Source organism: Mustela erminea, chromosome 3 (genome assembly GCF_009829155.1).
Source record: "Mustela erminea isolate mMusErm1 chromosome 3, mMusErm1.Pri, whole genome shotgun sequence".
Classification (NCBI taxonomy): Eukaryota; Metazoa; Chordata; class Mammalia; order Carnivora; family Mustelidae; genus Mustela; species Mustela erminea.
The window spans coordinates 39,694,844-39,718,017 of record NC_045616.1 but is presented as its reverse complement, the minus strand read 5'-3'; the positions used below and the strand labels follow the sequence as shown (position 1 = coordinate 39,718,017).

General features: G+C 35.1%; 2 protein-coding genes across 21 annotated transcripts in view; one reads left to right on the top strand and one right to left on the bottom strand.

Annotated features, from left to right (window-relative positions):
• The window catches only part of GIN1 (gypsy retrotransposon integrase 1), a 28,704-nt gene extending 26,945 nt beyond the window's left edge, over positions 1-1,759 (bottom strand). The window contains exon 1 of one of the 3 annotated variants that reach the window (XM_032335630.1): positions 1,665-1,759. The gene's annotated coding sequence lies outside the window, so the exon portion shown is untranslated. Of the gene's footprint in view, positions 1-1,632 lie in introns of all 3 variants that reach the window. The other 2 variants (XM_032335628.1, XM_032335629.1) reach the window with 2 other exon arrangements.
• A 200-nt stretch (positions 1,760-1,959) lies between these two features.
• PPIP5K2 (diphosphoinositol pentakisphosphate kinase 2) overlaps positions 1,960-23,174 on the top strand; it is a 79,201-nt gene continuing 57,986 nt past the window's right edge. For 16 of the 18 annotated variants that reach the window (XM_032335627.1, XM_032335622.1, XM_032335615.1 and 13 more), the window contains exons 1-8: positions 1,960-2,072; positions 6,892-7,253; positions 13,157-13,352; positions 16,308-16,398; positions 17,638-17,723; positions 18,975-19,129; positions 20,376-20,477; positions 21,638-21,799. In XM_032335627.1, the coding sequence (XP_032191518.1) occupies positions 7,140-7,253; positions 13,157-13,352; positions 16,308-16,398; positions 17,638-17,723; positions 18,975-19,129; positions 20,376-20,477; positions 21,638-21,799 (906 nt within the window). In that variant the 5' untranslated portion in view covers positions 1,960-2,072; positions 6,892-7,139. Of the gene's footprint in view, positions 2,073-2,571; positions 2,715-4,892; positions 5,013-6,891; positions 7,254-13,156; positions 13,353-16,307; positions 16,399-17,637; positions 17,724-18,974; positions 19,130-20,375; positions 20,478-21,637; positions 21,800-23,174 lie in introns of those variants that run through there. The other 2 variants (XM_032335609.1, XM_032335611.1) reach the window with 2 other exon arrangements.

The following is a 23,174-nucleotide window of genomic DNA, read 5'->3' as shown; positions in this document are numbered from 1 at the left end:
TATCAAACTGTTCAAAATAATAGAAAACTCTTTTCTCAAAACCTCTATCTACATGGAAAAAGATTTTAAAATCTCGTTTTCACTAATGGTGATTAATGTTTTATGGTAATGTTTATGTTTTAATGCTAACAAGGAAAGCCAGAAGACTGAAGAGTTGCACACTTTGTAATAATTATAGTCTAATGTGGTTCACAAGCTTAAATACATAAGAAAAATCAGTTCACAAAAATGAAAATCATCTAAATAGGTTAAAATTTGCTAATATTTGGCATTAATATACAGAAATAATGCAGGCTTTAAGTTGTAAGAGTAGAACAAACATAAATCAAGTAGTTTCCCATATCCAAATATTAAACAAAAGTATCATTTACAAGGGAGAATTAGTGGTTTAATTTATAAAAATAAATATTAAGCCTTCTTTAAATAGCCCTTATTTTTAAGAATTTGTGTTAAATAAGTACTTGTGTATTAAAATATGTAGGGATGACAAGAGGAGGTGAAGGTGGCTGATTACAAGTTCTGATTTTGCAAGAGGAACTGTCAGGGTCAAATTTGGTTAAGCTTTAACGCTAGGTCCCTAAGACAACGTCAAATAAAATCAGTAAGTAGTTGCGTAAATATTTGTTACTTAATTCCTTTGGTTTTTATCTTGCGTATGCAAAAACTAAAGCAGTTAAGTATCACTTTAAGTAAGAACTGGACAAAACCCATCAAGGGCAACAACTTAAGTCTCCAAAGAGTTGTCACATGCATGTGTTCCAGCTTAAAAACTTAAATTTTGCAGTATTTCAACATATTCAACATACTGACTTGTGATCAGAGTTTTTACTTCTGATTTAGTCTAATCTTTGAGAAAAAGAGGAACACGATTTTTTTGGGTCAGGTCTAAGAATGGGAAAACTAATGACACCGGAACACTTGTAATCGGCTTCGCTTCAGCCTACAAGTTCGTTGAACCAACATGCCCTCACTTCCAGAAGCAGACCCACAAAAGTCACGCGGGATACATGAATTTCCATTTTGGAACACGATTTCTCTACTTTGGCCCAGAAACGCTCATTTGAGGAAAACTCACACTGAGGGTGGTGTTCTTTTCCTTTTAAACTACACTACCGGACTAGATTCTCCCCCGAACTCGGCGATTTTCCCCCGCCAAAGGAAATTTTAATTTGGGGGCACGAGGGCAATATTCCAGATCAAACGACAACGATGGTCAGGGCAAGTGGGGAGAATTCTCCAGAGTCCGCCAACTGCGGCAGGTCAACCTGCTCGCGGTCTCGGACGCTACTTTGACTATCGGAGAGCATTTCCAGCGCGTCTGAACGACTCGTTCATCAATTCTTAAGGGCAAGGTCCAGCTACACTTGGCCTGACCAGCCAAACGATCTAAAGCCAACCTCGGTCCCACAGACGAAGCACCACCCCACGCCCAACTCCAGAACTCGCCCCTTTTCAAGTCAGCTGGCGCGGGACACCGCAACGCCCAAGCAAGGCCCTCTCTCCCCAAGAGCGCCTGCGCAATCTCCGCGGTCAATTAAACCCTTCCTTAAACTAGTCGATGCAAGTGGTTTCGAAATTACTGTCAGGGGATGCCTCACTTAAAAAAAAAAAAACAAACAACAACAACAATACCTCTAACAAAGAATACCGGAACGACCACTCACCGAAAGTGGTCCTACACACAAACGACAGGATTTAAGCTTCCTCTCGCGACTTATCTGGTGCTGCCGGAAACGGAACTACCGTGCCTTTAAGAGGGGGTGTGCTTATGGGGGCCGGGCAGGCCGTTTGGCACTTGCCGGAAAGCGTTCCGCCCGGTGAGGTTTCTGTGTGAGACCCGAGGCGGGCAGGGAGAGGCGTGACCCACCGAGATAAGGGAGGTGGTGTAGTGCCTTGCAGTACCTCTGTGTGGCCCTACAGCTGCTACTGGAGTGAAAGACCTGCGTCCAAGCTAACAGCTGGAGTCCTTCGCGGACCGCTTGCCTTCTGTCTCTGGGATTAAAGGGGAAGCCGAAAGCTGGGAAGGGCGCGGCTCTCTTCTGCAGCTTGCGTGGCTGCTGCAGCGGTAGCAGGTGAGGACTCAGCCCTGAGGAGAACCGAGGTGCCGAGCTCGGTCACCCGAGGCCGCTGCTGGGCAGTTAGTTGCTTTGTCTTCTGCGCTTTGCGGAGCTTAGACACGCGCTCTTCCCAGGGGCGTGTGCCAGGGCGAAAGGCGGCGTGGGCGCGGAGGCGTGACCCTCCAGCCCCGAGGGTCTTTTCGCGTCTCATTTTTTCTCCTCCGCGGTTGCCTCGCTTCTGTATTCCTTGGGCTGGAGGGACCCGACATTTCTGAAGAAACCGAAGGAAACTGCCGAGCGGACTCCGTGGCTGGTACTCCAGGCTGTGGGCTCGCTCCTCCAGAGTAGGCAGCCTCGAGTCTGGGGACTGAGGTGGGTAGGGTAGCGACGGCTGTTTTGATTTCCCTCCCTCAGTCTTGACCCCTCTTCTCCTCGCCGCCCGCACCCCCCCACCCCCCACTTCAGAAGAACCGAAAGGCCCTCGCGTTGCAGCTTTTCCAGAGTAAAAACGGAGACGGCAGGTCACCGCCTCACCTGATCAGTTCGAGTGGGCTGCAGCTCGCGCGCTTCGAGGGAGAAGGACCGAGGGTGGGGACCTCAGGATCGCATGGACTAGGTTCTGGACGACTTCTGGGAGTTGGCGACCTTTGGATTCCTGTGGGTGATACTTGTTTTGCTTCAGTGTGCTGGAAGCCTTAGATGGGGGAAGTAGGAGGAAGCGTGGCTGGCTTTAGTACCCAGCATCTTTTTGCCTGGGATAGGGTATTGTTTTGCTATTGAAAAGACTTCAGTGAAAAATACAGTTTTTGTTTCAGGCGGTTGTCAGTAACTGAATTTTTTTTCTTTTCTTTTTTTTTTTTTCGATTTTATTTACTTATTTGACAGAGATCACAAGTAGGCAGAGAGGCAGGCAGAGAGAGGGAGAGATAGGGGGCAAGCAGGCTCCCTGCTGAGCAGAGAGCTCGTCGCACGGGACTCAGGGCTGGGATCAGGACCTGAGCCGAAGGCAGAGGCTCTAACCCAGTGAACCACCCATGCGCCCCAGTAACTGAATTCTTAATTGTGCCAAGTGCTTTACGTATTTTCTCATATACTTCTCTCAACAATTCCATGAGTTATATTAGAGTATTATTTTCACTTTACTGAGCTAGGTTCTGAGACTGAGAGAGGCCACTTAACTTGTCCTAACTAAAACCACTTTTGTTACTAGTAAACATTTAAACTTATTATTAAATGTGTATTAGAAACCACATTTATTAGATTCCATAATCTGTATTCTTAATTATACTATTTTTTATTTTTGGTGGGGAAGATTTTATTTATTTATCTGACAGATGGAGATCACAAGTAGGCAGAGAAGCAGGCAGAGAGAGAGGAGGAAGCAGGCTCCCTGCAGAGCAGAGAGCCCCATGTGGGGGGCTCGGTCCCAGGACCCTGGGACCATGACCCAAGCCAAAGGCAGAGGCCGCAACCCACTGAGCCACCCAGACACCCCTATCCTACTCTTGTCTTACCATTATGCTTCTTTGCTTCCAGTTTCTTCACTAATATTTTCAGTGGTTGAAAGTATTCATTAAAAAAAAGAAGATAGTTTTCCTTAAAAAAAAAAAAAAGAATTCAATATGCCTATTTATGTGTCTTATGAAATGATCTCTGTCCTCATGCAGCTTCCATATTGTGAGGCAGAAATAAATAGTTCAGAAACCAACTGCAGCATGGGTTTTTTTTGAAAAACGACGAAGCTAATGTGCAGAACCTTCAGAGTTGCATGGTCAGATCTTGCTGTTTTAGGTTTTAAACTCGTATGACTTTTGTGGTGGTTGTGGTGAGGTTATTACACTTAACAGTTGGTGGGACGTTTATTGATCACCCACATAAGTGCTCTGCACCAATTAAGTACTAGGAATATACAGATAAGGTCCTTGTTCTCTAAAAGCCCTGGCACAGCTACGTATACATAGTATTAGGGAACTACTAATTTCCTAAGTGGAAATCATAATTGGTTATATAGGAGGATGTCCTTATTTTTAGGAGATGCATACTGAAGTATATAGAAATGAAGTAAATTGATGTCTATAACTTTCAAATGATAGAGCAAGTATATGTGTATATAAATAGAAAGTAAATATGGTGAAATGTTAGCAATTGTTGGAATCTAGTGGTAAGTATATGAATGTATGTGTGTAGTGAATCATTCTCTCAACTTTTCAGAATATTTCAAATCTTTCACAATAAAAATTTGTGGAGGAAAAACCTTAACTCTAATGGAAACAGGTAATTGGGGAGATACATCTCAAATGCTGTGGATCATGAAAGATGGGAAAGATGCTGATGTGTATTTAGGGGTTGTCAGAAGCATGACAGTTGTCAGAAAAGCGTTTGTTGAAGACTTTGCAGTTGTTTATTCAAGGAGGAATTGGAACTTTCAGGGGCAATAGTGAATTATAAGTAGAAGGACAGACAGGCTCAGCAAAAAGATAGTGTATGAATGTTTGAAGAAGGAAAAAAAAAATCAATGTGAGGGTTTTGTGAAACTTGGCATGGGCTTTCTTGTATACACTTCTAAATGATGCTTGGCTGCCTTTGCCAGCATGCAGAAGCCTATTTAATAACCTATTATGTAGCTGCATTAATAGCGCCTTGGAACTGGAGCTACCATTTACAACAGTACTTGCATTGGAAACTGCTTTTAGGGTTTCAGGAAAATCAGGCTTTTCAAGAAAGGTGGGTTTATGAATACTAGGTATTACTGAGGCTTGATCAGTGGTATCATTTTAAGAATTAAGCAGCTTTGACTGTGGTAGATCTGTTAAAGAGAGGAGTGTTTTTTTTCAGGCAGTAGTGTTCGTGGTAGTCTCAAGCAGTGTGGTAAGACTGGAAAACATGTCATGAAGTCTCCAGTGTCAGCCGCAGCAGCAAAAAGGAGTTTCTGTGGCTTCATTACATGGGTGCTAAGTAGGTACCTTCTAAACTGAATTGTTTGTATTTGTTCTGAGCCAATTAAGATAGGTCAGGAATCTAGGTCTTAATTATAAGAGCCCGCAAGATAAATAAATAGCTAACATTTACTAAATGCTTACCTTGTGCTAAATGCCATTGTATCTTCATTTTCATTTAATTTGCATAATAATTAATGAGATTTATCCCATTTTACAGATGGTGGCTGGAGTTTCAGTAACTTAGTTAAGAACACAGAACTAAGGACAACTTAACTAAGTTAAGGACAGTTATCAGCAAAAGCTATCTACCCAATTTTGTCAAAGTCTAGAGCAGTGCGTCCCAATGTGTGATTTCCAGGCCAGCAGCATGAGCATCACCTTGGAATTTTTAGAGTATTGGGTCCTACTTTGAGACTTTTTTTTAGTTTAATATTTTAACAAGTCCTCTGGTGATTCTGATATGTGAAGTTTGAGAACCACTTCTTTGAGTGTGGATACTTAGTAGCATGGTAGTTTCCAATACAAAAATCAGAGTTGAGCAGTATTTGGTATTCATGAGCAAGTATTTTACTTTAATTTTTTAATCACCAACTGTTTCAAATTTTGTAACACTGTGAAATTTTAATTTAAAGTTTCATAAAGTGAAGCCTGGCTAGGTACTCTAGGGTTTTAATATTTAATAGGGAGTCACCAATTAAACTAGAATTAGATTTTTAGGAAAAAGAGTTTTGGGGTTAGTCTTTGTGGTTTTAACATATAATCCAGCTTCTAAGAATATTTGATCAAATAATTTACTATATTACCAATAAGCAAATGAATTATTTGATATATCGTTTCATCTTGGTAGGTTATTAGTTTTAATATGACTAAGGGAACAGTAATACAAACAGCTTTGGTAAAGATGTTTTGAGATATCACTGTTATATGAGAGTTTTTAAACTGATGTTCATAGGCTTCAGTTTATATAGAAAAGCTTGGATGTCAGTCATATAAAATTGTTTGCAGAATTTTTTACTCATGTATATGTTTTTCTGAGGAGAAGATCTATAGATTTTATTAGGCTAGCCAAGGAATTTCTGATTTTTAAAAGTTTAAGATCTGCTGTTATAATGAAATCTTGTTTTTATTCTAACTTTATTTTGTTGATTTTTTGAGATTAGAATGCAAAACGGTTTTGTTTCCTGAACTTTCTAGTTAGTCTTTTAAAAATTGTTTTAATCAAATTTCAGATTGATTTATAGATGCCAGTGGGTTTTAAACCCACATTACACTTTATGGTTTTTTTTTTGTTTTGTTTTTTCTCATTCTATTCAGGTATTCTTAAGTGCATTGCAGAGGTATTTAGCTTTTAATGGAATTTTGTTATAATTTGAATAATTTTCTCATTTGTTAGATATTTTTGGACTTGAAGAATTTAGTGTGTATTTTTGTTATTGTTACTTTGTTATTTTGTTACTATGCTTTTATTTATTTATTTATTTATTTATTTTTTTTTTTTTTTAAAGATTTTATTTATTTATTTGACAGAGAGAAATTACAAGTACACTGAGAGGCAGGCAGAGAGAGAGAGAGAAGGAAGCAGGCTCCCTGCTGAGCAGAGAGCCTGATGCGGGACTCGATCCCAGGACCCTGAGATCATGACCCGAGCCGAAGGCAGCAGCTTAACCCACTGAGCCACCCAGGCGCCCTACTATGCTTTTATTTTGAATCAGTTTGTCAAATTGCTGAAATGTAGATTATTGAAGATTAGAGCTTAATTTTTTATATTTTATGGAAGCAAATGTCATTTCATTTGAAGGTATGCATCAAGTTACTGATCAGGATTTTACAAGTGTCATTTAAATAAATATTTTTGAAGTACAGTCTCCAAAATTAATTTTTTTATTCCATTTTAGGTAGAAAGATTACTGCATCAACTCACTGAAGCAATAACCTCACTCTTTGTCTTTTAAACTTCATCAACAATGAAGCAATGATATCTGAGAACAGAAGAGCATTTGCCAACTAACTGTCATCACAATTCCAAGTGATTGTATAAGCAGAAACAAGCTGCGACAGAACTCTGTCTGCTAGTATAGAGAGAATGGTTTATTTAGAAGCAGTTTTAGTATAGTGCTTTATATCTGTATCAAATGAAATAAAAATGAGTGAGGCCCCCAGATTCTTTGTTGGGCCTGAAGATACAGAAATAAACTCAGGAAATTACCGACATTTCTTCCACCATGCAGATGAAGATGAGGAGGAAGAAGATGAGTCTGTAAGTTGTTTTTTTGGAGAAAGAAGACCAGTACAATATAGGCTTCTTGCTAATCAGTGTCAGGGTGAATTAATAGCATCTAAATTGTGAAGACATTTTTGCACATAGAAATTTGTTGGAAATCTTCTGCACTGAAAAAGCACATTATGTTTCACTAGTAACATTATTGAATCTGTGGTACGGCAAGAAATCCATTAGGGATCAGATTTCTAAGTTGCTTAATGATGCTAACTTTAGTGTCTTTCATGATATGTTCACTGATATGCCTAGCGTAACACAGGATTCAGTTGAAAACATGGCAAGGAGAAAATAATCAGGGCCATAAACCAAAAGGGTTTCTTGTATACAGAAGTACCTAAAAAGTACATGAAGATAAAGAAATAAGTTGAAGGAGATAATTTTAAAAGTACTAAAAACAGACTTAGCCAGCTTCTTTTAAGTTTGTCATGTTGTCAATAAAGTCGTGGTTGACCCAAGATAGCCTTATATATTAACTATTCAGGAGTCTGTACTGTGTGACTAGATGGAGAGCTACATCAAGTATCCAGAGAGGTGTATAGGAACATGAGTCTTGTTTTCTTTTTGATCTGATCTACGAGGATGTATAGCTGTACCAAATCTTTGGGAATAACATATATTTATTATGTTCATTTTACTATAGTTACATCGGCTCATATTTTTCTTTTTTTTGCCATTTTATTTTATTTTTAAACATATAATGTATTGTCTGTTCAGGGGTACATGTTTGTGATTCATCAGTCCTTACACAATTCACAGTGGTCACCATAGCACAGTTGAATACTATAGAGCCATAAAAAACACAAATCTTGCCATTTGCAATGACATGGATGAAACTACAGGGGATTATGCTAAGCAAAAATAAAGTCAGTCAGAGAAAGGACAAATTTCATATGATCTCATTGATATGAGGAATTCGAGAAGCAAGACAGAGGATCATAGGGGAAGGCAGGGAAAAATGAAATAAGTTGAAACCAGAGAGGGAGACAAACCATAAGAGACTCTTAATTTCAGGAAACAAACTGAGGACTGTTGGAGTGGAGGGGAGTAGGAGGGATGAGGGGATGGAGTGGTTGGGTGATGTGCTATGGTGAGAGCTCAACATTTTCTTACTTGTTTTTCCCTTTAGAAGTAGATTGCTTTACTGTGAAAACTGATTTAAGATACAACTTTACGTTTGTTTTTTCTTATATTTCCAGTTGAAAAGATAATTTTTTAAAGATTTATTTATTATTTGAGAGACAGAGAGAGAGATTGGTGGGGAGGGACAGAAGGAGAGTGAGGGAGATTCCCAAGCAGACTCCATGCTGAGTGCAGACACCAAAACAGGGCTTGATCTCAGGACTCTGACTGATACCAGGAGTATGTCTCTTAACCAACTGCACCATGCAGGCGCCCTCATAATTTTGTTTTCAAATCAAAACCCGTTATACTTTGTAAGAGTAGAAGAAAACCCAAAAGACAAAAATAGCTATTGGATGATTCTTAACATCCATTTTCATCAACCATTTTCACAGTGTTGTAACACATCTGAAATGCCAATGAGACTGTCATTCACTTAAAACCTATTCCACCCCCATCTTACCCCAGAAAAAAATGATTTTCAGGCTTCCCTTACCAGCAAAATATTTCGTCATCTAAAGTTGTTATGCAGAAATCCAATGAATAAAACATATTTTTTTCTGTCTGCCTTAAGCTAGAAAGTACTATTGACTCAGCCTCTGCTAGCCTACCCCTTTTCGCCTGAGTTCTTCTGAGTTCATCTGTGAACATCACTGACAGATCAAGTCCATTTCTTACAAATATTGTCTGTCCCTTATATCTAGAACTGTGCTAGTCTCTCCTCCCTTCTCCTTTTTATGTTTAAACAATATCAATTTTTTTTCACATATTATTCAATGTTGTACTATGCCTCTTCGCTCTTGTATGTATTTCTTCATCTCTGTAAAATGCCCCCCCCCTTTTTTAGATTTTATTTATTTGACAGAGAGATCACAAGCAGGCAGAGAGGCAGGCAGAGAAAGAGGGGGAAGCAGGCTCCCCACCGAGCAGAGAGCCCAATGTGGGGCTCGATCCCAGGACCTTGAGATCATGACCCCGAGCCAAAGGCAGAGGCCCAATCCACTGAGCCACCCAGCTGCCCCTGAAATGCCCTTTTCTGACGGGTACCTTATGAATTGTTTTTCATTCTTCAAAACCTTGCTCATATTCCCTATACATTCTTCCCCTTCTCCTTGTAGATTTGAATACTTCTTCCTCAGTACTTTTTTTTTTAAGATTTTATTATTATTATTATTTTAATTTTTTATAAACATATAATATATTTTTATCCCCAGGGGTACAGGTCTGTGAATCTCCAGGTTTACACACTTCACAGCACTCACCAAAGCACATACTCTCCCCAGTGTCCATAATCCCACCCCCTTCTCCCAACCCCCCTCCCCCCAGCAACCCTCATTTTGTTTTGTGAGATTAAGAGTCACTTATGGTTTGTCTCCCTCCCAATCCCATCTTGTTTCATTGATTCTTCTCTTACCCACTTAACCCCCCATGTTGCATCATCACTTCCTCATATCAGGGAGATCATATGACAGTTGTCTTTCTCCGCTTCACTTATTTCGCTAAGCATGATACGCTCTAGTTCCATCCACGTTTTCACAAATGGCAAGATTTCGTTTCTTTTGATGGCTGCATAGTATTCCATTGTGTTATTTTTTTTTTTTTAAGATTTTATTTACTTGAGAGAAAGAGCACACACAAGCAGGGGGAGGGGTGGAGGGAGAGGGAGAAGCAGACTTGCTGAGCCTGACATGGCGCTCTATTCTCGGACCCTCTGGGATTATGATCTGAGCCAAAGGCAGATGCTTAACCAACTGAGCCACCTGGGTGCCCTCACAGTACTATTTCTGTACCTTGACACATATACTTGTATTCCACATAGCATGAAGTACTACATTATTACTGTGATCTGTTCGATTCATAGCACTTTGAGGATAGGTAGTTTCTGCTTATCTAACTTTAGCATTTAGTGTAATTCTTAGACTATTGGTACTAATTAAATTGAGTTCACATTTATGTTGCATAGTTGACACTTTAGAGGAACTTGATTTGGTTCATTTGGCCTGCAGTTTGATAAAATAATTTGTTCCAGATCATTCTCCTATTTTTAAGATTAAAGAAAAGAATTTCAGAAAAATAAAATAAAAGTATGGATTTCATTTTAGACATTAAATCTATCAAAATAACTAAGATCTGGGGCGCCTGGGTAGCTCAGTGGGTTAAGCCTCTGCCTTTGGCTCAGGTCATGGTCTCAGGATCCTGGGATCGAGCCCCACATTGGGCTCTCTGCTCAGCGGGGAGCCTGTTTCCCCCTTTCTCTCTGCCTGCCTCTCTGCCTACTTGTGATCTCTCTCTCTAAATAAATAAATAAATAAATAAGATATGTTTTAAAGTTATTTTCATGCTTCCAAGGTTCTACCTAATAAAATCCTATAATTTTGCCTTAATAATGCAAGTTTATTTGTGCATTTTAACTTGGAAGTTTCTAGATCATTTTAATTAATGAATAGATAACTAAATAGATCTGTAATAAATAAAATTTAACTTAGTAGCCTTTTTATAAATTATAGAACAATAGGGAATGTTAGGTTGAGTGCTTTTTTTTACTGAAGTATAATCGACATAATAGTTTCATGTGTACAACATGGTGATTCTGCAATTATATACATTATGAAATGCTCATCATGATAAATATAGTCATCACCTGGCACCATACAAAGTTACTCTTATTGACTGTATTCCTTCTGCTATATTTTTCATCTCCACGATTTTATAACTAAAAGTCTGTACCTCTTAATCCCCTTCGCCATTTTTATCCATCCCACCTCCCCCCTTCCCTCTGGCAGCCACCAGTCTGTTTTCTGTATTTGAGTCTATTTGCTTTTTGTTGATGTTGTTTTGTTTTGGTTTTTAGATTTCACATGTTAAGTGAAATCATAGTGTATTTGTCATTCTGACCGACTTATTTCACTTAGCACAATACCCTGTAGGTCCATCCATGTTGTGAGTAACAAGATTTTTTTCTTTTTTATGGCTGACTAATATATATACTACACCTTCCTTATCCATTCATTTATTGAGGGACACTTAGATTGCTTCCATATCTTGGCTTTTGTGAATAAGGATGTAGTCAGCATATCTTTTTGAATTAGTGTTTTTGTTTTCTTGGTAATACCCAGAAGTAGAATTAATGGGTCACATGGCATTTTAATTAATTAAATTAATTAATAAATATTAATTTAATCAAGTATTTATTTAGCCAATAATGATTAATTATATACTATCACTATTAATTATTAAATTAATATTAATTATATAATAATAACAGGGACCTCCATACTATCTTCCACAGTGGCCATACCATTTTACATTCCCAGCAACAATACAGGATAGCGCTTGCTATTTTTTGTCTTTTTGATACTAGCTATTCTTACTGGTGTGAGGTGATAGATATCTCATTGTGGTTTTGATTTGCATTTTCCTGATGATTAGTGATTTTGAGCGTCTTTTCATGAATCTTTTTCCCATCTGTATGTCTTCCTGGGAGAACTGTCTGTTAAGGTCCTCTCTCCATTTTTTAATTGCATTATTGGATTTTTTTGGTATTGAGTTGTATGAGTTCTTCATATATTTTAAAAATTGACCCCTTAAAAAAATAAAAATAAATAAAAATTGACCCCTTAATGGATATATCATTTGCAAATATATTTTGTTGGTGGGGAATTACTCATTAGGAACATCATAAGCTATATAGAGGCTTTTAATCAGGAAAGAATTGAATAACGGTACATAAAAGTGGATGATCAAGGGGGTAAAACAGCAGATCCCAGGGAGATTAGGCTTTACAGTCAAATTCAATACCAGTTTAATCTCTAAATTTCATGAGTTAGAAGAGGGAATGAAGAAATCTAATTTTAGACATAAGAAGAATAGTAATTTAAATCTGATGTTACCCAATTTTATTTTTAGATATACAATAAGAGAAAGGTTAGTAAAACACTTTCGAGCTCAGATTACAATATTATGTGAAACATAAAATATGGAGGAGGGAAAACTAAAAAAAAAAACAAACAAACTGGGCACAGCTTTATTTATTTGATAAAACTCTTCATTACTTGAATGCAAAGATCTCAGAATGAATCTTGAGTCATTTTGTAAACCTCTGAGTTACTTAAAAGTATTTCTGTATCTTGGTTTTTTAATTTTTTTAGTTTTAGGACGAGCCGTGGCCTTTGAGCTGTAGCAAGGGCATTAGGAGATGAGCAATACCATTAAATAGGAATATTTAGTATGTAGATTGGAGTTCAAAGAACATTGACACCTCTGTTAGCAGTTTGGCTTTCTCCAAAATTTTCTTCCAAGTTGTTGACCAACTCCTATTCAAGCTCAAACTACAAAAACAGTTTAACACTTACAGCTTTGCAGTCAGAATATCTTATTTTAGGCAAAAGAATGTTTTATCCCACTCTCATTGGTCTTTTTACTTGGATTAGATAGGTTTTGGCCCTCATTTTTCCCTTCCTATTGTGGCAAAGGTAAATAAATACTAGAGATAGTTAAGGAAGGAGTATTTTTTAAGTTTAAAATCAGAACAAAAATAGTAACAATGTCCTGAAAGTGAAAGTTTTTCAGACTTTTGTATTATTTTTTATTATTTGTTATTTATTGTAACAAAAATGTAATTTAAAAAAATGCCTTTTTTGGTTAATGTATCATTTATATTGATTACATCCTATATCTACTTCTGAAAAGATTTAATATAGCTCTACTTTGGAGTTTGTATTAAGTCAACTTGATTTTTTGTTGTTGTTTTCTTTCTGTTTTAGCCACCAGAAAGACAGATTGTGGTTGGAATATGTTCCATGGCAAAGAAATCCAAATCCAAACCAATGAAGGAAATTCTTGAACGGATCTCCTTATTTAAATATATCACAGTAGTAGTATTTGAAGAAGATGTTATTTTGAATGAACCAGTAGAAAACTGGCCTTTATGTGATTGTCTTATTTCGTTCCATTCTAAAGGTATTAAAGAATGGGGTGGGAACTCCCTTTATCGTCTTATAATAAACCTAATACATATTAATTGTAGAATATTAGATAAAACAGGAGAATAAAATTAAATTCATCCATCTCACAGATCAGTGATGTTAACATTTTTATGTATTTCTTTTCAGGCATTTTTTTCTCTGTGCATTTTTCTAAACAAATTTACTGTGGTTGTGTATATGTAATTTTATATTTAAGTTTTTCATTAGTTATGTCAAGGAGTTTTTTTTTTTTTCCGCCTCTATTACATTCTTCAAAGACCTAATTTTTTTTTTAAGATTTTATTTATTTATTTGACAGACAAGGATCACAAGTAGGCAGAGAGGCAGTCAGAGAGAGAGAAAGGAGGAAGCAGGCTCCCTGCGGAGCAGAGAGCCTGATGCGGGGCTCGATCCCAGGACTCTGGGATCATGACCTGAGCCGAAGGCAGAGGCTTTAACCCACTGAACCACCCAGGCGCCCCAAAGACCTAATTTTTAACGACATCATAGGGTGTCATCATGAGATTGTCCTATGACATAGTTAATTATTATCCTAACAGTTAGTCTCCAGTTTTCACTATTAGAAATATGGTTGTTATGAACTCTTCTAATGCATATCTTTGTTGGAGCTACTCTAAGTTACTTAGAATAAATTCTCGGATTATTGGATATTTTTAGCCATATGCTTTTGCCATACAGAAAATGATCTATCTTTCCACATATACATATTCATATTTTATTTCTAAAGAGCTTAATATTTGAATTTTCAATTTTACTTGGTTTCTTCTATAAATGAAACAGAAGTATTAATTAAACTTAAGTATTACTTGATGGTAAATTATGCCTTCATAGTAAAACCCACAAATCAAAATTATTAGTGAATATTTGAAAATTTGTAACCCAAGAATCTGTGAATTAAGTGAATTTCTAAGAACTATAATTTAAAAGATGCATGCTCAGTTATAAATGTATTCATATTAAATCACCTTGTTACCAAAACACGTAATCTCCAGTTATGTTAAAGTTTTACTTTAGTTAGGTGTTCAAGAAATTTCTCCTTCAGCAAGAAGGAGATGGAACAGGGTTGAGATTTTTTGTGCTCCTATATCCTATAGATAAGCCAAGGCCCTGGTCTTTATAAATTGAAGTCCTTTACTTCAGAGAATTTTTAAATTGGCTTATCCTTCAGGGTAAGGTGGTCTTCCCTTACTACCACATGATTTTTCCTACCATTTTCCTACCTTTCCTATTTGTTTTTGTCTGTAAAAACTAGCTGCTATCTAAGGTCATATCCCATATGCTGTCTCTTGGTAAGGAAAAAGTTCCTCTTTAACAGCAGTAACAGAACCAGAAAACTGTTACAGCGGTTCCTATATGCTGAATTCGGTTAAGATGCTTTAAATCATAGACACTGAGCTATCCTGATGACAAGTGATGAATTCTTCTCAGAGTCTTTACAAAACGAGAAGGGTTTTTAGTTTGTGGAAGTCATTCTTGGTATAGAGTACTTTCATTAAATTTTAAAAACTAAGAGGAATTTAGGAATGTCTTTTTTAAACTGACCATAGTTGTTTGTTTAGTTTTGTTAACTTCAGTATGCCTTTGTACTTACTTCCCCTCCAACTGTTCTGATAATAGTACAAAATACAGTGTCTTCACAGTAATACTGTAGTACCCAACGTTAAATTCTAAAGTTATGCATGCTTAACTGATTTTTACGCTTTTCCATAGATAAGATATTCACTAAAATATTGTCACTTAAGGAATATTAAATATTTATTGGGCGCCTACTCTGTCAAGGACTATACTGTTTGATATATACTCCTTTATCGAGTTCCTCAAAAACTCTACTAGATAAGACTAGTATAATACCCATTTACAGCTGAGAATCAGGGGCTTAGCGATGTTAAATAAACTTACCCAGGATCACAAAGCTAATGAAAGATGGAGCCAGGATTTTGAACCCTGTTTTATTAGACTCTATGGTATACTGCCACAACATCTCTTTTTTTTTTTTTTTTTAAAAGATTTTATTTATTTATTTGACAGAGAGAGATCACAAGTAGGCAGAGAGGCAGGCAGAGAGAGAGAGAGGAGGAAGCAGACTCCCTGCTGAGCAGAGAGCCCGATGTGGTACTCGATCCCAGGACCCTGAGATCATGACCTGAGCCGAAGGCAGCGGCTTAACCCACTGAGCCACCCAGGCGCCCAACATCTCTTAATAATATATATTGATAGATAAAATTGGAGACTTTTAGTGTCAATACAGAGAGTGCAGTATAATTATTAAATGCTTTAGATTTTTTTTTGGACCTCTTACTATATCTGCTATTTGATTTGTTTTCCATGTAATTAGTAGTTTTATCAAAGTCTAGAAATTTTAGGGAGTTAATTTCTAATACCTTAACAGTGACCTAGTAGCAGCAAGTATGATTCTATGCATAAATTTTATATTTAGAGCATATCTATTGTATGTGAATTAACTTTTGTTTTTGCTATTTTTAAAGGTGCATAAGTTCTTTGAATAATTGGCAATTTCTATGTATAAATATCAAACTAAAGTGAGAAGAAGTTATATTTGTTTTCTTTTAAACACCAAGTGATTGTGATACACTTAATTATATTTAGATTTCTCTTTTGTATATGAAGTAATCTTAACTTGTTATTAGGTGACTTTGAATAATCAGGCATTGACTAACATGTCAGTGCTTTATATTTGGCTATATAGCCACTGGCTTGTTATGCCTTATCAATCAAATTAACTAGGAAAAAATAAGACTTATTATTAATATATGTCAAGTTTTATGTGTTTTTCCTTTGTATGGAAAGCAATTATATGCATAATTAAATTTACCTTTTATGGGAAGTGATACAGAATCAAATTGATATAGTTATAGATGTCAACTTATCTTGAGATTATACAGAATATGTTAATAATATGTGTTCTTAGGATTTCCACTGGACAAAGCAGTTGCCTATGCAAAACTCAGGAATCCATTTGTAATCAATGACTTGAATATGCAGTATCTCATACAAGATAGGTGAGTGATGGAGATGGCTGAATTAAGGGAAGGAAAAATAACATTTATTTAATGCCTACTGTAAGCTGACATCAGGTGTTTTCATATATATTAATTTGTGGTATCCTCTAAATAATACTTAGAAATAGGAAATTATACCTAGTTTTATAGATGAAGAAACTTGAGACTCAGGGAGATGAATAAATTTGCCCAGAGTCACAAGTAGTTCAGTCAATAGTGGAACAAGGACTTAAACTAGGTTTGTTTAATTTCCAGAGCCTACCGAACCATTGAAAATTTAGTTTCAATTTGAAATTATGAACAGTTTCTCTCTCATTTGACTAAAGATGAAATTAGGGTTGTACTCATTGAACTAGACTTTTTTTTTAATGGAATAGTCCAACTGTTTTGAAAAATATCTCATGATATATCTTAGCATTCATTTTACAGGCTAAAAGCATGGATTTCTAAGAAAAACTGTAGAATACAAATATATTTATTTATTTTGTTTGAGTGCTGTTTCACTCTGATGGCTACCATATAATTCCGCCAACATTTACTTTTCTTTTGTGTTAGGATTATTGTACGAGATTATATGTGTGAAAATGCATTATAAAGTTTAAGGCCCTATAGTTTTCTGGTTTTGTTTTTTTTTTTCTGTTCTTCCAAATAGTACAATATCTAACATTTTAAAACATTTTCCCTAGGTTTACATATTAATACATACTTCTTTGTTATAAATATATACATAAATATGTAAATGTATATTTACTTTAAGAAATTTGGAAAATAAAAGCAGAAAGAAAGGCATTTAACCCTACTACCGTCTATCCTATTTTTTCATGTGGAAAGCAATACATATATCCACTCACATTTTATACAATGAGGGTCACTTTTCTTTTAAAATACCATGAACATTTTCCCATGTCATTAAATATTCTTTGAGTATAAAGTTTTTAATAGATAATATGCTGTCATGTCATATCACAACTTTGCATTTAACCATTTCTTTTTATACATTTTTATTCTCACTTTGAAATATTAGTGTTTTAATATGTCACATAAAGTATTGTGCATACATTTTTGCTCTAATGAGGCTGAATATTTCCTTAGAAATGTTTAATATTTTTAAATGATTTATTTGTTTATTTAAAAAATAAGAAGACTGGATACCCATGCCTTTTTAATTAATACAATAGTAATAATGTACTCTTCAAATAGAGCAATAAAATTAAAAAAAATGTTTTCCTTTTTCTTCAGGAGAGAAGTATATAGTATTCTTCAAGCCGAAGGTATTTTACTTCCTCGTTATGCAATTTTGAACCGTGACCCAAATAATCCCAAAGGTAAGAATTATGAGATTTTGAGAAAGCTACCTTTTGTCATTCAACATACTTTTGAGTTATTTCCTTTCTAATTAAGTAGAAGGAATTCAGAGAACTCATACTATTCTATTTACTTTTTTTTTAATGAGCATTTTGCTCAGTTAAAGTGTGCCACTATAAGCTAAAAGGCCCGCTAATAATTTAAGAATTATACATCCTACTTTTCTTTGTTCTACATTTAACATATGGAATCATAAAGATTTTTGAATTACATGCTTAATAAATTTGTATTGATTACGGGTGATTGGTAATCAGGTGATTTATCTGTGGTTGTTGAATTCAGGATTAGAAACTTCATGCTAAGATACCATAATTTCTGATGACTGGGAATTCAGAAATATTACTACTTATTAATATCCTAAAGCACCCTTTGCTTCATTTTTCTGGTTATCTAAAACATAACATGTAAGTTATATGTAACATTCTAAAAAGCCAAGATAAATGTTTATCTGCTTTAAGAGTTAATATTCTGACAAGGGTATTTTGGGGAATTTTGTTGATTTTATTGTAGTTTAAAGCAACTTTTGTTAAAAAACTAGATATAGCATTTATTATCAGTAACAGGGAACTTCTCTTATTTCTAGAGCAAAAAATTAACTTCCTGATTGGTTTGCTTGCTTACTTTATATAGGTTACTTTAATAAGTTAAATAATTTCATGTTTTGTGGTATCTGTGATACAAATAATTCCATATAATTTTCAGAAGATGATAGCAATCTAGAAAGTTTTCTCAGTCTTTCTTGTTGGCATCATTTCATATCTAATATTGAATTCTGTGGGATGACAAGGTAAGATGTCAGGTTCATAAGATTTTGAAGAATAACTGTAGGTTTTAATGTCATATATCATAAATCTTGATGTATATTTTTTGTGTAAATATTATTTTAAAGATGATTTTTTTTTTTAGCAAGAGAGGTTGGGGAGGGGCAGTGTAGAGAATCTTGAAGCAGACTTCCTGCTGAGTGTGGAGCCAAGACTGAGCTCCATCTTCAGACCCATGAGATCATGACCTGAGCTGAAACCAAGAGTGGGACGCTTAACCAACTGAACCATCCAGGCACTTCCGCATGACTTTTTAATTAAAATAAAATCATACATTATCCACAGTTACTTTTCTTTGTAAACTCTATTCTAGTAAAAACTTAAACAATAATGTTAAATGTAGCTAATATACAATATGTAATTTTTCCTGCTGTTATGTTTGATTTTTAGAATGCAGTCTGATTGAAGGGGAAGATCATGTAGAAGTAAATGGTGAAGTTTTTCAAAAGCCATTTGTGGAAAAGCCAGTCAGTGCAGAGGATCACAATGTTTACATTTACTATCCCACATCTGCAGGTGGTGGAAGTCAAAGACTTTTTCGAAAGGTAAACCTTTGTTATCCTAAGGGATACTGTTACTCATACTTCATAGAAATTCTATTAAAAGTAACCAAGTATTCAGTAGAATTAAGATTAAATAAAAATGTACCATTCAGGTATAAATTCAAACATATCCTTCTTTGTTAGAAAAGCAAGATGTTACTTTAGTTATTTAATGTTGTTTATGCAAAATTTCTACATACAAAATACCAAGAAAATTACTTGATTTTCTTTCTATCTTCCATTTATGTATCTGGCATCTGAGAAATACAAGCAAAGATCAGTAGTTTGTAAGAAAAATGGCCTCCAAGATAGATAATTCATAGACACAAGTAATATCTATAACATTTACATTCATGAAAGTATGCTCAAATCTGTACCCATAATAAAATAAATGCAAATGAAGTCTAAAAGGTAATGACATTGAATTACTTTTTTGTTGACACAAAATCAAAAAGATCGAGATAGTTGCAAAACAGGCATAAGCCCAAATGTTGTTAGCAGAAATGTACATTAATATAGCCTTTATCCTCTTAGCAACATAATTTAACAGTGTATTAAGATCAAAGATGCCCGTATACTTATAAGCAATTATGGAAATACAAAGTAAAACACAGTGAAGTACTATTTTATATCCATTAGAGTGGCAAATATTAAGTTTAACAATACCAATTATAGATGAGGATGTGGAGCAGTGGGAGTTCACATACATTGCTAGAAGACTAAAAATTGTTAAAATAGTTCATAAAATATTTTAGATTTATCTTTGTAAGTTGAATATGAGCACCTAGTAATTCTATCACCTAGTAATTCTACTTGTAGTATGTACCTTAGAAATGCCCTTGCACCTGGGACACTTACAAGAATATTGAAAGCAATACTCTTCTACTGGCTAAAGCTTAGAAAACAACCTAAATATTCATTAATAAAATGATTGAATTATGGTGTACCTATACAGTGGAAAATTCTGTCGTGTAAAAAGTAAACAAAAGAGGGTTACATGCAAGAACATGGCTGAATCGTAGGAGCATTATTCTTACTGTTCGTTGTATTCTTATGCTACTTAATTTACACGTAAGTTACATTACAACAGAAAATAATGCACTGTCAACTCTATAGTAAGTGTTAAATATTTGTTCACCAATAAAAGTTTTTGGAAATGTCTAAGATGGAAATAGATGATTAAGAGGTTATATTATAAAAATGAGATGAATAGCTTAGCTTTTATATTTGTGGACATCTTTTGTTTCAGATTGGCAGTAGAAGTAGTGTTTATTCCCCAGAAAGCAATGTACGAAAAACAGGCTCATATATATATGAAGAGTTTATGCCCACAGATGGTACTGATGTAAAGGTAGGATTGATTACAATATATTTTAATTTTGCTTTTAGTTTATCAGTGATACAGAAAAAGGGATTACCCCAAGGATAGACTCTATTCTGGATCTCTTTCTTTTTATGACTAGGGATTCTTTATCTATTTTGTATTATGAATGCCTTTGGCAGTCTGAAACCCGTGGACCCTTGTTTTAGAATCATGTTTTTTGATGCCCAAAACAAGATTGCCAGGGAGACAAATTTTTTTGAAATGTAGTTATAAAAATATTTAAAAACCAACTTTGTGATACAATAATATGTGTGCTTCTTTAAAAGGACATTAAATAATAAAATATAGTGGGTTAAGGGTCTAATAGCCACTAGTTTCTAAGCACTGATTAGTGTAAATGATGCTCTGAGATCTGTGACAACTGTAGTGTAATATAACAATATGTTTGAAATTTCCTTGGGTGACAGATAAGGTCTTAATTGCTTTATCTTCAACTAATCTCTGTCTCATGAGAGTATCTTTTTTTCTAAGGTATAAACCTGATTGTGAACCTCTCCTTTAAAATTCTCTTATGGATTTTGTTGACTGTAGGGTAATAATCAAATTCATAAGGGTGGCATACAGAATATTTCCCAGTCTGTTCTATGAACCTTATTTCTTACTGTATAAATGGCACCAAATAACTTACTCTTACCTTAATACATCGTGCTTTTTAATGCTTCTGGCCTCTGTGTTTACTTAGGGTGCTGTTCCCTTTCTTTTCTGCCTTTCAGCATATGCTGCTCCTCACCACCACCATCACAATCTTTCTTTTGGCTATTACTTCCTTCTATAACGTTTCTATAATTATTTGTACTTCTCCTTTGGTTAAGCTAAAAAAAATTTGGGAAAGATCACATCCTATTCAACCTTGTGTTCCCTCATCTCGCTCAGAATAATCATTCTCTGTAGAGAACAGAACTTCATGTTACCAGTTTTGCCATGTAATTAATTATTTATAATCTTTTCCAGTGTGTTGAAAATTTTGGCATGTGAAATAGAAAGAAGTGTGAAAAGAACAGTCTGGAGACTGAAGTATTTTTTTATTGATTTTTTTTTCTTTTGATTTGTTGTCTTGCTTTTTAAAATTTAGTACATTTTATATAATATATACATTTTTAATGTATATATTTTAACATTTATTAAAGGTTTATACAGTGGGTCCAGATTATGCGCATGCTGAAGCTCGAAAATCTCCAGCACTTGATGGCAAGGTGGAACGAGACAGTGAGGGAAAAGAAGTTAGATACCCTGTAATTCTTAATGCACGAGAGAAATTAATTGCCTGGAAAGTCTGCCTTGCTTTTAAGGTAAGATGTTTTACAGGCCACATAGACCCTTGTAAAAGAAATTCTAATTTTCTCTCTTGAGTAAAAGAAATGTTACATGGGCATTTAATAGGAAAAATCAGCTCAGAAGATTAAAAATGATATATTTGAACTGTTTATATGCTTCTCAGGAGATTCTTGTAGTGCCATTAATAAAAATATACAGTAAATGAAGGCCTTTGTTTTTCTGTATTCTTTCTGTGTTATGTAAAAGGGAATTTTGCCTATTTGTTCAGAAATTAAAGTTTGATGGACTTAACTAAAGCAGTAGCATTAACCAGTGTTTAGAGGTATTGTTTAACATGGTAAAAACAACTGGTTAAAAGTACTGTTTACTCAGAATTGATAAATGATTGCTTTGTTGAATAAAAAAGGTCCTTAGCAGTCTTTCAGCTTTGGCAATACATCCTATAGCCCATTTATTGTATATGTTAAAATGTGTTTATGAAAGCAATATGAATACATTTCTTAAAGAAAACTTTTTATTTCTAGCATTTGACTAATTCCCTCAGTCTAGATCATTAGGCTTCCAATAATGTATGTTAAAGATATAAACAGAGGTAGTACAACCTGATCTTTTAAAGGATAAACTTTACCTTTTGAAGTCTTGTCTTGGGTATATAATGTAAAGACTAGTGTATTACTGGTTATTAAATAATCCTTTATGTCTTAATATATTGAAGTCACTTTTGTGAAACGAATATTTGTCTATAAATACATTTTAATAGCTTTATATAAATTGTTTTAATTTTGTAATACCAGGATTCCAAAAGACATGATTTAAAATCCCATTATACTGGTATGTGATAATTTGAATATAAGATGCAGAACATAGAAAATTTCAGAAGCCTGAGCAGGAGCCTTGCAACTGTTTCCTTCTCCCGAATAAAATAAATGTATTTCAGGTGCTCACAAGGATATAGTTGTCAGGGTGTAAAATATTCAGAGGGCAGAGCACCTGACTGGCTCAGTTGGTAGAGCCTGCAACTCTGGATTTCGGGGTTGGAGTTTGAACCCCCCATTGGGTGTAGAGATTGCTTAAAAATAAAATCTCATTAAAAAAAAAAAGATTCATAGGGGTAATTGGATGTTTCCTCTGGAACATATCTTCAAAACTGTTTTCCTTTATGCATTTTTGGATTAAAGCAGTAGAATTTCTACTATGACAAAATTTAACAAAGCCTTGAAAAACTGTTACTCTTGTTTTTTAATTAAATGTTACTTGAAGAACGTCTTACAATAGTATGTTATTTTTTGGCCTCTAATCTCTTATACATTTTGGTTTTATATTTATTTCATGGGGAAACTCAAATGGTCATATGGTATGTTTTATGTATTTTCAGAGTACTCAAGTTAG